Genomic DNA, 15,790 nt, shown 5'->3' with positions numbered 1-15,790 from the left:
CACCCCCACCCCGAGTTCAGCCCTTCTCATGTGGCAGAGCTATAGTGGCTGCGGCCCTAACCCGGCCCGCCTCTACCAAAAGCTGCAAATGGCAAACCGTGCTGCCCAGTCCAGTCCACCCGCCTACCCCGCTGGGTCTGCTCTGTCCTCCCGGCTCCCTCACCTCAGTCTGCCCAGGACCCCTGGCTTCTCGGGTCAGCCCAGTGTCCAGGCCCTGCTCCCCATCTCCATTATGGAGGGTGCCTAGGGCCCACACTGTCCCCCAACGGTCACGTCCGTGCCCCCACGCCCTCCACTTCGTCTGACCCCTGTGCAGCTCACCGTGGCTTCCGGAGGCACAGAGGGCGCCACCCCGCTCTGCGCCTGTGCCTTCCCGGCGTGCCCATGTCAGCCTGGACGACGACACGCTGCCCACAGACGAGTCCCCAAGGGTTGCAATGATGGAATGAGGGAGACCTGGCTCTTGTGTGCGTGTCGCTCCTCGGCACAAGCAGCCTGAACAGCTTGAGGGGAGAAGAATCTTATTCACAGCACACACACACCCCGCCCCATCCGGTTGGTACCTTCCAACTCAGGTTTTGGCGGGAGTGGCGGTGCTCTCCGGTGCGCAGGCGCGGCTGACCAGCTCCAGTCTGCGCAGGTGCAGAAGCTCCAGAGGCTGCTTCCGGGCTGCGCGTGCGCTGCATTTGGGCCTGGGCTGCGGTGGCTGGTGGACGCCGCGTCCGGCATGGCCAGCTGGGTGTTCTGTAATCGCTGCTTCCAGCCGCCGCACCGCACGTCGTGCTTCAGCCTGACCAACTGCGGCCACGTGTACTGCGACGTCTGCCTGGGTGAAGGTGAGGGCTGGCTGGGCTGGGCAGGGGCGCCCGGCAGGACCTGCGTCCACCCACCTCGGGCGCAGGGACGGAGCCATAGCTGGCGAGGGGCCGCGGGGGCTGGCAGAGTGCCGTGGTCATCTTAGCGCCAGGCATGTGGCACGCGCTGAACTTTTGGAAGGCAGCGTGAACCTAGACCCTGGGACGAGGATGCTCGGAAGGACCAGGGCAGGGCCCAGGGGGCGCGTCCTCACCTGGCCTTACGCGAGGGTGCAGCGGGGTGGCAGGGTCCCTAGGGAAGAAGGAAGTGTGGACAGGTCCGTGGAGCTCGTGAGGCTGTAGGAGAGCTGGGAGCCAGGTAGGCCAAAGCATGCCTGCAGGGGGCCCTGGCCAGGAGGGGACCATTGTTTGAAGCAGGAGACCTGATCACGGGTGTATTTTTCTTTTTGTGAGATGTTCTCTTTGAAGTATAAAAAAGAAAAAGTGCGTGAATGCAAAGCACAGTGAGTTTTCCCGGAGTGAATTTACCTGTGAAACCAGCCCCCAGAATACAGCAGTAGCCTCCTCAGAGTTCACCACTGTCCTGATGTCCATCAGTGTAGCTCACCTGACTGATCTGAACACTCAGCAGGAGGATCTCTGTGCTGTAGGAGCTCCTTCTGTGTCCAGGGATGATGCTCTGGGGCCCACACTGGACACTGAGGTTCTTTGAGAGCATCCAAGGAGAGACACTGGGGAGGCAGCTGAGTATACAGGTCTGGGAGTCAAGACAGGAATAGGTTGGGGAATTGGCATATAGATAATAATCGAAGGTCCTGGGTGAGGAGAGGGCGAAGGTTAGGGCATGGCTTCACCTGGGAAGAGCATTTCTTAAGATAGGCCAAGGTAGGAGGAGGCTGTGGGGAAAAGAAAGCAGAGCTTGTGGACTTGGCATCCCAGGGCAGAGTCAGAATTGGAACCTCCCACAGGAGTTAGTGGCATGGGTTAGCTTGGGTGAGAACAATGCAGACCGACCTGTGTTCACGGTTTTGCGGACTGGTTCCGTACCTCGGGCAGGCAATTCCCACGCACCTCTGGCTCTTGAAGCACGTTCCAGTAGCCCAAGTTCGTTCCTCCAAAAAGCCACTGATGCTGGGACACACAAAAAGCAGTAGAAGGGCTTGAGGGCTCTGGGTGGAGCACTGACCACAGCTCGTTAGGTGTTTAATGATCGTTGCTCAGGGATAAGCCCTCCCTACACTTTGGTATACATTCTTGCAGATTTTCTCCTACAGATAAAGATCTCTACAACAAAAATGGGACTGTGTATATACCAGTTAGTTACCTGAGTTTAATAGGCCATGGACTATGGTCATCTTAGCGTTTCACGTTAAAGTAAGTCTGTGTCATCAGTTTTAAGGCTGCATTTAGTTGCCATACCATGATGTCTTTAACAGATCCACTCCTAAGAGCTCTGCATGTTTTCTAGTATTTTGCTGTGAAACACCACTCATTCACTTGTGTGTTGTTTTCCTTTGGGATATCCAGAAGGGCAGAGGTGCTGCTGTGGGGCATTTGTGATAGAACCAGCACTTAGGACCAGGCACCCCAGAAAGCTGGCTGCTCCCTGTCCCCAGCATGGATGACTGGCATTTTTGTCTCATACATTAGCAGCAGTCTGCGCTTTTGCCAACTACTCATTTGGGCCCCTTCACACCTTTTACTGGAGTGCTTATGTTTGATAGGTTTGTAAGCACTGTTTGTGTCAGTTTGCCCGCCCATCAGCTGCAGACAGATCCTCTCTTTGTCAAGTCTCTTACTTTCCCCCCCTCAACGCAACCCGTGGATTTTTAGGAGCCAGCTCTGTTCATCTCTGACTCCGTGGCTTCTGGCAGTAGCAGTGCTCCAAGGGATCTCCTGGCTCCGTAGTCCCCAGAGAGACGCAGATGGCGGGAACACACTGCTGAGGGTGGGTGCTTTCAGAAGAGGGCCACTTGAATGTGTTTGTAGGACTGGAGACAAGGGGACAACTCCAGAGGCTGTTGGGAGGGAACAGGTCTTTCTACACAAGGACCCCATCGCACGTGCTGTAGGGATGAGATGAGATGAGACAGAGGAAGAGAGCAGAGGGAGTTGAGTTGTTCTGTGGTGAGTGGAGGAGAGACAGGGAGATTGAGGAAGTTCATGACTCTTTGCTCAGTAAAGAGCAAACGGGGGCCTGTTTGAATACCCGCCATAGGGAACTGGCAGGAGAACACCCAAGAAAAATGGAGGGTTGCTCAGCAATGTCGCAGGCTCGGCAGTGCTGGAATCAAGTCTGTGAATCCACTTCCCAATTAAGTGAACTTTTCCTCCTGGTTCTTAGCTGTACTGGACCAGAAGAGGGGGAGACAGAGAGGCCGGGGTTCAGGCTGGGTGGCTGCTTGGAAGGACAAGGATTCAGTATTGACTGGCCGGCTCTGGGGTCCAAGCTGGCTTGTGAGAATGGGAAGCTCAGATGTGTGGGGATGGGGCAAAGCCCAGGATGAGGGGCCCTACTGCCCCCACTGAAGTTTTCCAATGACACTGGGTGCTCTCATGCCTCGTGGGGGCAGGTGAGGCAATGCAGGGCTACGCTTAGCAGCCAGCCACACGGAGGAGCAGTTTCTCCAGGGGATGACAGGAGCGTCGTGGAGATGAAGGTGGTGCAGTAAATGGGTCTGGGTCAGAGACCCTGGAGAAGAGCAGGTGGGGAGTTAGCCTGTGCTTTCAGGCCAGGCGCCGCCTTATGGGCCCAGCAGCCCAACAGATACCCCAGAGCGCGCTCCTGGGAACTGATTCGGGTGCTGTCGAGGTGAGGCTGGAGGAGGCGGGCGGGGGTGGGGGGTGGCTGAACAGAGCTTTTACTTATCTCTTGGATGGCATGCAAGGAGCTATTTTCATTTTGAATAATTAAACATTTTAAATTAAGGTATCACTACAGAGTCTCACTGTAAGAAAATCTGAGATGGAGTTAAGTTTGAATATTGTTGATCTTCATAATTACTATTTTGGAGCATATTGGCAGAATAGGAAAAATGGATTACTGAATAAATCTTTTCAACTCTGTCCACATGCAGTCTTTTCATTGTCTGAGCGTGGAAAATGTAAGTATTCTAATCCTGTATATTTTTTAAGAAATAGTGTAATTTGAAGTGTGCACTTATATTCAGAAGCACTACTCACTATAATATACTAAAGTTTGTGTTTCTTTTAGGTGGCAAAAACGAGTGCTTGATTTGCAAAGTCCCTTGTCGCACAGTTTTCCTTTCAAAACATGTAAGTTGAAATATGTATTATCTAAATATTAATCAGTGTTTTTTTTAATTTGAGATTCAGTTTTCAGTCATTTGGTGGGGTCTAAAATTTTCTTTCATTTTGCTAGATTAATTAGAAGATCTTACAAGATTTCTGAGTAAAGTGCAATTAGGATTTGGTTTTGAATACCTCACACAACTTTCTTAACCATAGATTTTTTCCTCTGTGAGTTTGTGTGCTGTGTTCTGGGAAGTGAAGATGAGTTGAATAGGTTTCTTCAGCACAAGACAAGCTCTTTAAAAAGGTGATCGAGTTTCCCTGGGGATCATAGCTGATTAAGAGGGTTGGAGGAAAGTAAGTTTAGGGGTGCTTACTGTTGCAGTAGGCTTAAAACAAAGTCTGCCTCTATGAAATACTCTATTTCTCTATGAAATACTTCCATTTCACCTGTTTGCTGTAAACTTAGTTACAAATAATTATTCCTTTATACTTAGGTTCTAAGATACTTATTTGATCTGATGTTTTCATCTGTAACAATCATTTTTTGCTGATTACAAATACAATACAAAGTCACACAAGACTTAAAAATACAGAAAATCATAATGGAGAAAAATCCTTTCTCCCACAGATGTCCACAAGCAGGAGTATAGTTCCCGCACTGTGTGTTACTGTGACTTCTTTCTACAAAATGGTGTTTTCTCAGTTGACTTGGTATTTTTGGCACACCCGCACTTTGGAAAGACTGCACAGTATTTCGCTGTTTTCCAGGGGAGGAGGTAGTTTTTCTCTGTTTCAGTCTTACTGTGAATATTTTTTTTTTTACCATGTTTCTGTAGCATAAATTCCTAGGAGTGGAAAAATAAGGGCACAGATTTAAGTGTTTAAACTTAATAGAAAGCACCTTATTTCCCTTAAGAAATGTATCATTTAAACCCTCGGCCACAGAGCACTGCTGGTCGGGCTTGACTCTGAGGGAGGGGCGCCCTGGCATTCCCCTGCCCTCCTGGGCCCGACGCTCTGTTCATTTATTTCTTTTCTTTTCTAGTAAGTGTGTTCAGGGCAATCTGTTTCCTTCTGTTGTATATCACCTCGAGCATCGCTTTTATCATTGCTAGATAGTCTTTTTTTTAAAGATTTTATTTATTTGACACAGAGAGAGAGATCACAAGTAGGCAGAGAGGCAGGCAGAGAGAGACGGGGAAGCAGGCTCCCTGCTGAGCAGAGAGCCCAATGTCGGGATTGATCCCAGGACCCTGAGATCCCGACCTGAGCTGAAGGCACAGCATTAACCCACTGAGCCACCCAGGCGCCCCTCTAGATAGTCTTTAATCTCTCTTTTAACTTCTTTTTTGACTCGAGAATTATTCAGGAGAGGGGTGCCTAAATGGCTCAGATGGTTGAGCGTCTAAGGTGATGATCCTGGGGTCCTGGGATCGAGCCCTGTGTCCGGCTCACTGCTCAGTGGGGAGCCTGCTTCTCAGTCTGCCACTCTCCCTGCTTGTGCTCTCTCTCTCCCTCTCAAATGAATAAAAATCTTTAAAAAAAATTATTCAGGAGAATGTTCCTTAAGTTCTAAGAGGTTAGATTTTATCTCCTCTATCATTTTTGTGGAAAATTTTTAATTTTATGTCTTTATGACCAGAGAACATGGCCATATAGTTAGTTTTCTTCGTTGTCAGGATTTTCATTGTGGCTTACTACATGGTAATTGTTAATGTTCTACACATACTTGAAAAAGTATATCTTCTTTGTTCTCTGTGCGTGTGAGAGAGGGAAGTCATTTACGGTCCTGACACTACTCCACACATCTGCTTTCTATGGGCACTTCCAGCAGTCTCTCCAGGACGCCTCTCCTCTGTTTTCCACGAGCCACGTGAGCACCTTCTGCCATGACACCTAAGAGCCATTCTTCCTGCTTTCCCTCCTGCTTCCTGGAGCCAGAGGGATCTGCAAGTACGGGTCATGTGCCCCAGCTTCCCAGGAGTAAAACCCTTGTCTCCTCATGCCCGTGGCTCTGTGACCTGGTTTGTGGTGGACACCTGGTCCCCTGGCCGGTGACTAACCTGCCACTGCTCCTGGGGCTGGGCTGCTTCCACCTTCTCCCTTCTCCACTGCCTTTAGGTCCCTGCATACGGCTCTGTGTGACCATGACTTCCTTGACCTGTAGCAGGAAGGACACCTGATATCATGGTACAGTGTGTGTGTGCATATGGGAAATAAGTTCCACCAAACAACACATCCTTGCTGAATGCCGTGCCCTGATGGCTCCTGCTCTGACTGGGTTTTTTTGTTGTTACAGCCAAACACGCTGTACCAGGTAAAGCTGATTTCCCGGGGCCTGCTTCTTCTGCTCCACACACGGGGCACCATGCGTATTTGCTAGTTTGTCATGGAAAAGGACCATCACACACAGAATAGTACACCACCTTCTCTGTCAGCTGGCACGTGGCAAGGGAACAGTGCAGACGGAAGCTGGGCCTGTGGGGATCTGGGAGGCAGGCAGGTGTGTGGGATGGAGCCTCTGGGGAAAGCAGAGTGCAGAGCAGAAGGATGTGTGAACAAGAAGGGGGTTGCCATTAGACTGCAGTTCACTGGTTCTCCAGCAGAGATGGAGAGGGATGGCTGCTGCAGGGAGGCCTGGGCCCCAGAGAAGCCAGTGATGTCCAGGCAGGAGGGGCAGTGCCACAGGGAGGCCTAGGCCCTGGAGAAGCCAGTGGTGTCTGGGATCTGGAAGCCACGAGTGCTCAAGGCATTCATCCTCATGTCCACTTCACTTACAAACCTGGGGAACCAGGGGACGAGGAAGAACCCCCAGTGGGCAAAACTGGGGACTGGAGCTGGGTAGACTAGAGGTTCCCCTAGGCAGCAGAGGCCTGTCTGATGAAGATGAAGATGAAGATGGCCCCAGGGCAGAAGGCCCAGGACACCCACCCACAGGATCTCCATGACTGCTATGTTCCTTGTCTTCCACTGACCTTTGAGGGGTAAATTCTGTTGTCCTGCCCTAGGCCCCAGGCCCAAGGTTGCTTACGGTGGGGATGGGCCTACTCCCTAGGTTGCAGCCCAGATCAGAACCTAGAGGACAGGACCACTTGCCAGCGAGGACCTGGGTTTGTTATGAACTGAGAGATGGGGTTTTTGGGGGACAGTGACTTTTCTGTGTAAGGGAAGAGAGAAATTAGAACAGCAGACTGGCCTGGCTGGGAGCTGTCCTTGGCCCTGCTGCCCTTCTTTCTGAGCCCCCAGCTAGACTCTGTCTCCCCACCTGCTTCCTATGAGCAATGCCACTCCAGGCCTGGCCCACAAGAAAATGTCCCAGAAAGCCCCCCAGCTCAGCCAAGTGGATGCTGGTGACCCAACAAGGCAGAGCTGCTGGGCCCCAAGTGAAAGGCCATTTATCAAGCCCAGCCTTCTGCTAATGTGCAGGTGGGAATTGTCCCCCTTAAGCCACTGAGGTTGGGAGCTGTCTGTAGTACAATTAGCCTAAGTTAGTCTTTGCATGCCATGTAACTTTGGGAATCAATTTCTTTTGTCAGTTTCCATGCACACAAGGTCTGTTGGGTTTGCCCATCATTAGTAATGTCAATAAAATTGACGTCTCTACAATGTGGACTCCCTAGTCCACAAGGCTGGCACACGTCCATTTTCTTCGATATGCTCTCATCTCAGTGATGGTTTTCTGCATGGAGGCTGAGTGCCTCACTGTTAGCTTTGCCCTCAGGTATGATGAGTTGGGTTGCTGCTGTACTCATTTCTTAAAATGTTGTCTCTTTATTGCTGGTGTATATATACCAGTTGATCTTGTTTAATAGCTTTTATCTGGTGACCATGCTAAATGTAGTTACTGCTGTTGGCTGACCTCAAGCTTTTTCTGGACTTTCTCTATGCACAACCGTGACATCTCTAAACGTTTAATCTCCATGTCATTCCTCCCTTTCTCTCTGCCTTATTTTCCTCATTGCACAGGCTGTGAGGAGACACAGTAGTGAAAGCAGGTGTCCTTTGTCTCTTCCTCATTTCAGGATTGAGCTTCCAGCAGTTCAAGTCGTCATGTGCACCTGGGTTTATTGCTGAGCTTTTTTATCATGAGCAGTGTTGGAGTCTACCAAGTGGTTTTTCTATAAATGTCAAGGTTATCATTTGATTTTTCTATTTTATTTTGTGATGTAAATTGCATTTATTTTTAGAATTTTAAACCCACATTTTTAAAGATTTTATTTATCATTTTATAGAGACAGACAGAGCGTGTGTGCACATCTGAGTAGAGGGAGGGACAGAAGAAGAGAGAGAAAGTCTCAAGCAGACTCCATGCAGAGCTTGGGGCCTGATGTGGAGCTCAAGCTCGTGACCTGAACAAAACCAGAACTTGGACGTTCAACCAACTGAGCCGCCAGGTGCCCCTGCACCCACAGTAGGATTTTAAACCTGTAACTTGGTTGTGAAGCAGTATACGCGGAGGGAACTGGGGGCTGTGCACCTCCATTTGTGTGAGAAGTGCCCTGTAAGTCTCCTTTCTTTCAAGCCCTTTTCATGTTTTGGTGAATCAGGGTTTTGCTGACTTAATAAAAGGAGTTAGAAATTCTTTCATTTTTCTTTTCTCTGGCAAAAAAATTTTTTTTAAGACTGGAGTCATTCAGAGCATGTATGCCAGAATTCATACCTGACACTGTCTGATCCTAGAAGGCTTTTTGTGGGGAGGTTTTTAACTAGAGTTTTAATTTTTTTAATTAGATATGGGATTCTTCAGAGTTCCTAATTCTTGGGTCAGCTTAAGTGAGTGGCTTTCTCTAGGGGTGTGTGTGCTTCATGTGAATTTTCAAGTTTCTCATCATCAGTGTGTCTGAGGTCACCTGTATTTTCAGTGTCTGTGAGATCTGTGGTGATGCTCCTTTGTCGTTGTGATAATAGTTGTTGTGTCTTCTCTTTATTCTTCAAAAGTCTTACCTGGTTTTATTGACTTTTTGTCAGTGTTCTCAGAGAACTAGTGTTTATCTGCACTTTACATTTGTTCTTAGCTGAGTTCTTATTAATTTCCTTTTTTTCTCCTTTGGATTTAGTCTGTTCTATAAGATGGGTGCTTCTTTCCACTTCCCTTCTGGCATTTATGCTACACGGTTAGGGTGCCCCTCTGTTTCCCCTTGCCTGCATTGTATGTGTTGGCTATTTTATATTTTTATTGTCTTTCACTTTGAAATAATTTGAAATTTCTGCTTGGTTATTTCCATGATCTGTGTGTTTTCTGAAAGTATATTGACATAGAAATATTCGGGAATTTTTAGTTATTTTTCATTGACTTTTATTGAAGTCTAATACAGAAAAGCACACAGATACAAGTGGCTCCAGGAATTGTTTGTGACCTGAACATATCCGCCACTCGGACCGAGACAGGGTTCATTTCTGTAACTCCAGAGACCGCGGCGTGGCCTTGACGTTCTGAAGTCTAAGGTGCAGTATATCTTCCTGCTGACGCAAGGGTGTCAGACACTTCTGCCCCTGGCCCACTGTTTTGTATCTTCTGCAGTGTTGGTGCATGTTTTCATTGTGTCTGCATGAAGCCCAGCAGGGCGGCTAGTGTGCGGTCACCATTCTGGTCTGGGGTTACCCCACATTCCCCTTCTCTCGTGCTCCTTACTGGCTCCTGAATCCCCTGCTCCCACCAAGGAACCATTTCCTACCTGAAGGCAGTGCCTTCTGTTGGTGACAGATTCTCTGGTTTTTGTTTGTCTGAAAAGGACCTCCTTTTTTGCCTCCATTTTGAAGTATATTTTCACTGATCTTATAATTCTTTAATGGACATTCATGTTTTTTTGGTGCTTTGATCCTATTCCTTCTTTGTCTGTCTCCTTTCACAGCATAGCTATCCTGTGTGTGATGACGGGTATCTGCAGAGTTGTACTGCTTGGCTTCACAGAGATCCCTCATCCTGGGCAGTGGGGGCCTTTGTGAGACTGGAGAACCACTGGTTCCTCTGTCCCCACAGCCTCCTGTGCCATTCAGGGACTCTGCCACGTGCAGAGTGATTGACTCCTCTCACAGAAGGCAGTGGGCCCTAACAGATCAGTGATGGCATTCCCAGGTGTTTGCATTTCTGGTCCATGGAGCTGTTTGTCTAGTCCGGGGTTGTCTGTGTATGTGCAGTGTGTCTTTCTAGACAGGCGTGGTCCCCACTTCCTGAGCACCAGGCTTGGCCATGCTGTTTTGGGGGCACTCCGCATGGCCCTTTGGGAAGGCACCCTTCCTGCTGGCCTCGCTCAGAGGGTCCGGCCACGTACAGGGCTGTCAGGTCTAGCCAGCGCAGGGCAGGGCTCCCATGAACCTAGAGGCCCTGGGTCCTGTCTGTGGGCCATGCCGCCCCATGGCTGGCCCCCAGGCAGTATTGTGTGGGGCCCCCGGCTGTCCCGACACCACACCAGACCCTCATCTCCCAAAGCCAGACCTGGTCCTGGCCCCTCCGCATTCCCCGCCAGAAGGCCCTGGCCCTTCAAGGTACAATCCCCAGTTTCTAACACTGACCTAATTTAGTTCCACTGTTGTTTTAGTGGAGTTTGGGGGCACAGATGGCCCCCAAACTGCCATCTGCCATCCTGACACTCATGACTTGCTTACAGTCTAGACCAAAGACCAGACAGGGAGGTCGAGCAAGACTCTTCCGCACCTTTTCGGTCTGGCGTGTGTCCGTACTGTTCCGTGTGGTTGATAGCCATTCCTCCCAGACTCCTGTGGCAGGACGGGCTTTATGCCATTGTGGTCCAGGCAGAAGGCAGGTCCGCATTGGGGGCCAGCAGCAGGCAGACACCGTTTCTTCAGCCCTTATGTTTTTAAGTAACTTTCAAGTACTTGTGATTGGTTGAAAGCTGTATTCCTCTGCTTTTTTCCTTCTGAGTTCCATGTGCCTCCTCCGTGAAAGCCTTGCTTTGGGGGTACCCTTCCAAGGAAGGGTATGTCTAACATCACAGATGATATGACTGAGGCTACTCTGCACCCTAGGCAGGTCCCAGGGCCCCATAGCACTGCCTTTCGGCCCTTGGACTGACAAACAGCCGCTGGCAGCTGGGACATGGGCGCCTCTGCAGGCCCCCTGGAGATGGTTTGTGTCTTCTGTGGCTAGTTCTGGGTGTAGATGTGCAGTTTTGTCCTCAGGCTCTCTATGGCCGTGTTGGAAGCAGTAACACAGGCCCTGGCTTTCCTTCCCTTTCAGACTGACGCAGATATCCAGGCGCTGTTCATGGGCATAGACGGCCTGTGTAAGAAGTACTCAAGAGAGACCTGCCAGGTGAGCTCTGTATGTGGTGCCATGTCCTCAGCCTGACCCAGCCACAGCAGAGATTCGGGGCTGTGATGACCTTGGAAGATATGGGTGTTACAGGCTCTGGAGAGCAGCCCCTCCAGGGGTTTTCTGCCTTCAATGCGACGAAGCCGTCGGTCAGCTGTGTTCTGTTGTTTGTGCTATGCCTTTGCTATGTACGGGGACATCGCTGTCCTTTGAGCCTCATGATCTGGGGCAGACCTGAGAGTTCGGGCTTGAAAGGGCCCCAGATCAAGGCTGCAGGTCCTTTCCAAGGGTCATGGTCCACGCAGACATGCTTTCCCCTGGCTCCCAGGGTGCCTGTCTTCCTCCCAGTCCTGCTCCGCTGTCCACACCTGCCTCGCCCCCCATGTCTCCCTTGCCTCTCCTCCTCCCTCTAGTGTTGTGACCCCATGCTCACCCCATGTCCCACTCCAGAAGCCTGGCCTCCCACAATCACTGGACAATGTGCAGGCCACCATTCTGTCCAGGGAGCTGCTTGGGAGAGAAGGGAGCCCTCCAGCCCCAGCCATCCTGCTTCTCCCTGTTCCGTTAACATGAAGCCCCTGTGGGCTGCCTCCTACCTACCTTCTGGGGCAGGAGGCTGAGTGGGGTACCAGCCAGGAGCCACCTCCAGCCAGGACCTTCCATGGAGCAGCTTGCATGCTTGGACCCACCTGCGCCAGCGAGACCTCCCCACCCCCTATTTCCCACGGCCGCTTTCCAGCTGTGACGCGGCCAGAAGTCCCACGGTGTCACAGCCATCCCATCTACACGTAGCCCTGTAGCCACACACAGATGTCCCAGAAGCCGGCTGCGTTCCAGAGCTTGGGCGGTCCTCCAGCTCATAGTGCTCAGAACCATGGGCAGTCCTGTGCTTGGAAGAGTCTTGCCAAGGACGTGGCATCTCTAGAGCATTCGCCTGTGTAGAGCTGGGTGGGGGGAGGCTGCAGAGCAACTGCCAAGGGACCTCCCTCACTCATCTGGGCCACATGTCCCATGGCCAAGTGGCCGCCTGTCTGGGTGTGAAGTGGAGTTTGCAGAGGCCACACAACACAATGTGGCATCATTACGCACATTAATACACTGGGCTTGCTATTCTTGAAGGAACAGATATGTGTCATAAATTCCTCTTGACATTAATTTCTAGTGGGGGTTAGCACTGACAGGGCAAAGCCGCATCAACAGTAACTAAGAGTGTGAGGCCATCCTCAAGCCGTGGCACGGGCCCCGACGATGGCAGACCCATGGCAGGTGGGTCCACAGAAGCGGCCAGGAGGTTGCCCTTCCTGATCCAGCTGCAAAGAAGCAGAAACTCTTCCTTTCCCTGAGGCAGGGCTAGCCTGCATCGGCTGCTCAGAGTGTGGACATGTGGCGGCCTCTCCAGGGGGATGGACCCGCTGGGTAGCAGGCGTCTCGAGCAGTCCTGCAGCCTCCCCAGCCTGTCACAGGGACCAGTACAGAGGACATGGACATGCTCAACTCCTGGTCTTGGCTTCCTTAGCCTCTGCACTTCATAAAAATCTCACGAGACAGGTGCCCCCTCTGTCCAGGAGGGCACTCCTACCAGAGGAGGGTCATGGCCCTTTTACATTTTGTTTTGCTGGTGTCCGTATTCTCCACCTGGGTCAAGGCCACAGCAGCTCAGCCTGAGGAGCTGGACACACCGGAGTCCCAGAGGCTGGCCCCTGCCTGGTATAGGTGGGCAGCCTACGGCTCTGGGGATCCATGCTGCCCTTGGACTTGCTCCAGGCCCCTAGGGGCTTGGTATCTGGTCCACAGGCCGCTCTCCCCAGCTCAGCTTAGCCCATGGTCTCGCTTGCGGCCTCTCTACCTTGTCTGTCTGTGCCAGCCATGGAGGCCGGCATGCTTGTTCTCTGCCTGTACTCATTTACGAATAGCCACGGGCCTGCCTGCAGGCCCTGTGGAACATCAAGGCTTCTGAGGTCAAGGCCCTACAGACCAGTGTGGGCACAGCCCTGCTCCCAGACGCTCCAGGTAGGCTGTCCTGCGGTTACTTCCAGATGTTCCTGCTTTCTATTTCTCAGAGTGGACCCTGCACCAGGACACGAGGTTGAGGGATTGGTGTGCGACACCCTCTTCCTGCCGCGGGCACAGAACCAGTCAAGGAGTGAGACCAAGCAAACAGGCAGGGGGCGTGGTCTAGCTCTGCCAGGGCTCCTACACACCGTGTACAGTCCCCACCTCTGGTCCAGAACCTGCCAGCCCTTCCTTTCTGCCCCACACCACCTTGCCACCTCCAGGGAGCCACAGGGCCTGAGAGCTGTGGCCGAGCATTGGGGATATTTCTGGGACATGGCCTCGTGAAGAAGAAGATGTCCATGGGGGCGACATTGCTGGCCCCTCGTGGCACCCCCGCCACAGACTAACACTCCAGGCTGAGTCTGTGTCCATCAGTCCTTGTCTTGTGGAGCAGGAGCCCCACGCAACATGTCCCCCAGACCCCGAGGGCATGGAATCCCTAGGAAGATGAGGAGAACAGGAAGAGGGTGTTGGTCACTCTTGACCGTGGCTCCATCTTGTGGAGGTGGCCTGGCCGGTAGAGGAGGTACTGAAGACCTGCTGTGGGCTGGCCATCCTGCCCACCGTGGTTTCTTCCTCAGTCTGTGCTAGCCCTGCAAGCCTGGGGACAGCGCTAGCTGTCCCTTCGTGTCCACCCACTAAGCACAGTCCTGGGGTGCACTGATGAGGTGTTGGCCCTAGAGGATGCTGACCTCACATCCCAGGCCCGCAGGAACCCTACCCGGGGCAGCAGCATCAGGTTTCAGCAGTCATGGTGTAGTGCTCCCAGAGGGGAGGCGTAATTATCTGGAAACTTCCCTTAGGGGTGCCTAGGGGGTTCAGTCGGTGAAGGCTCTGCCTCAGGTCGTGATCCCAGAGTCCTGAGATTGACCACCCATATAGGGCTCCCTGCTCAGCAGGGATCCTGCTTCTCCCTCTCCCCCTCACCGTGCTGGTCCTCTTGCTCCCCACCTCCAACCAAAAAATACAACAAATAACAAGAACTTTCCTTAATGTGGGGTGGCTCTTTCCACCCCAAGTCAATCACAGATCACGGTTTCTGACTCAGTGTTCGTGGGAGCCCCTGCAGATGTGGAAGTTGGGCTTTCTCTAAGCGGAAGAGCAGAGGTGGCACTGGTCCCGGGTGCAGCAGGCCCTGGGGGTCTGGACAAGGTCCCTGGGCTCCGCTTCACGCTGTGCCATCCCCGGCCAGCCTCGTCCAGAGAGTCCCCATGGGTGCTGTTTGGTCAGGAGGCCATCCCATGATCCCGTTGCTATACCCACTGGGTTGTGTCCTCTGCCATGGCAAGACTCTGAGTGCCACATGGCGCATAGGCACCACTACACGCACCACATGGCTGCACCAAACTCTGACCTGGGCACAGGGTGGCAGGGGCCAGGGGGCAGGCAGGGCCGTGGGGGAATGGAGTGTGCTTGTACCTGCACCAAAGGCCCCTGCTGGCTCCCGGAACAGCGTGCGTGGTTGCGGCCCTGTGCCAGTGCCAGCAGCTGACATGCGTTCTCTGCTCAGATTTCAGAATTTCAAGAGAAGCACAGAAAGAGACTCTTGGCCTTCTATCGAGAAAAGGTAACTCCCTTGACTGGCTGCCTCATGAACCCAGGTGGGGGGCCCCAGGGCCAGCCCCTGTCCTGCTGGCCCATGCCCCTGCACAGGTTCCCATCTGTGGTTGGCCCGTGGCTGCTTGGGAGACCCAGCTGTGGTCATGGGGCAGTTTCCCTGTGGAATACCAACACTAACCCGTGAATGTCCCCAGAATGCCTCAGGCTCTGTCCACACAGTGCTGCTAGGAGGTCACACTGGGGGACGTTGACAAAAGGACGTTTGAGATGCCTGTTTGTCCTATAAATACAATACCCTCCTCCACACAGAGGGAGAGCAAAGCCTCTGTGAAAGCGGGTCTGGAGTGTAGATGGAGGGCTCAAAGCAGCGCCGGGTCTGGGCCACCTGCACGGCTGCCCAGACCCCTTCTCAGCGCTGGTTCCCGGGGGCCCTAACAGCCTGCACGCAGGGTCCATGTGCCATGTCCGCCACATTCTGACTCGTGGCTTATGACACCCAGGGGGTCAGCATGTCCCGATAACTGGAGTCTGATTGTGTTTAGATCACAAAGTTGGAGGAGTCCCTTCGGAGGTCAGCGTTGCGGATGGAACAGCTGCAGGGGTGAGTCCTCCCTACCAGCGCACCCAGGGCAGCTGATGGCTGTCCGCTCCGCTGTCTGAGACCAAGTAAGACCTTGTAACCGAGGAGGGAAGGAAGAGCACTTGCGTTTGCTAGCAGCTTCTGTCAGAGTGGAGCTGCAGTGGGAAGGGAAAGGAGCCATGAAAACATACAGAAAACACGTAGGGGGCTCCCGGTGTGTCCCGGGGCAGAGGGGCTCTGCAGCCAGGCCCT

General features: G+C 52.5%; 1 protein-coding gene across 1 annotated transcript in view; it reads left to right on the top strand.

Annotated features, from left to right (window-relative positions):
• The first annotated feature begins 686 nt into the window (after positions 1-686).
• RNF212 (ring finger protein 212) overlaps positions 687-15,790 on the top strand; it is a 33,074-nt gene continuing 17,970 nt past the window's right edge. Inside the window, exons 1-5 of the mRNA XM_047718582.1 lie at positions 687-836; positions 4,030-4,091; positions 11,269-11,343; positions 14,909-14,965; positions 15,501-15,559. Coding sequence (XP_047574538.1) covers positions 728-836; positions 4,030-4,091; positions 11,269-11,343; positions 14,909-14,965; positions 15,501-15,559 — 362 coding nt within the window. The 5' untranslated portion in view covers positions 687-727. The remainder of the gene's footprint in view (positions 837-4,029; positions 4,092-11,268; positions 11,344-14,908; positions 14,966-15,500; positions 15,560-15,790) is intronic.

The sequence above is a fragment of the Lutra lutra genome, chromosome 2, assembly GCF_902655055.1.
Source record: "Lutra lutra chromosome 2, mLutLut1.2, whole genome shotgun sequence".
NCBI classification, from domain to species: Eukaryota; Metazoa; Chordata; class Mammalia; order Carnivora; family Mustelidae; genus Lutra; species Lutra lutra.
This window is presented reverse-complemented; position numbering and strand designations above follow the sequence as displayed.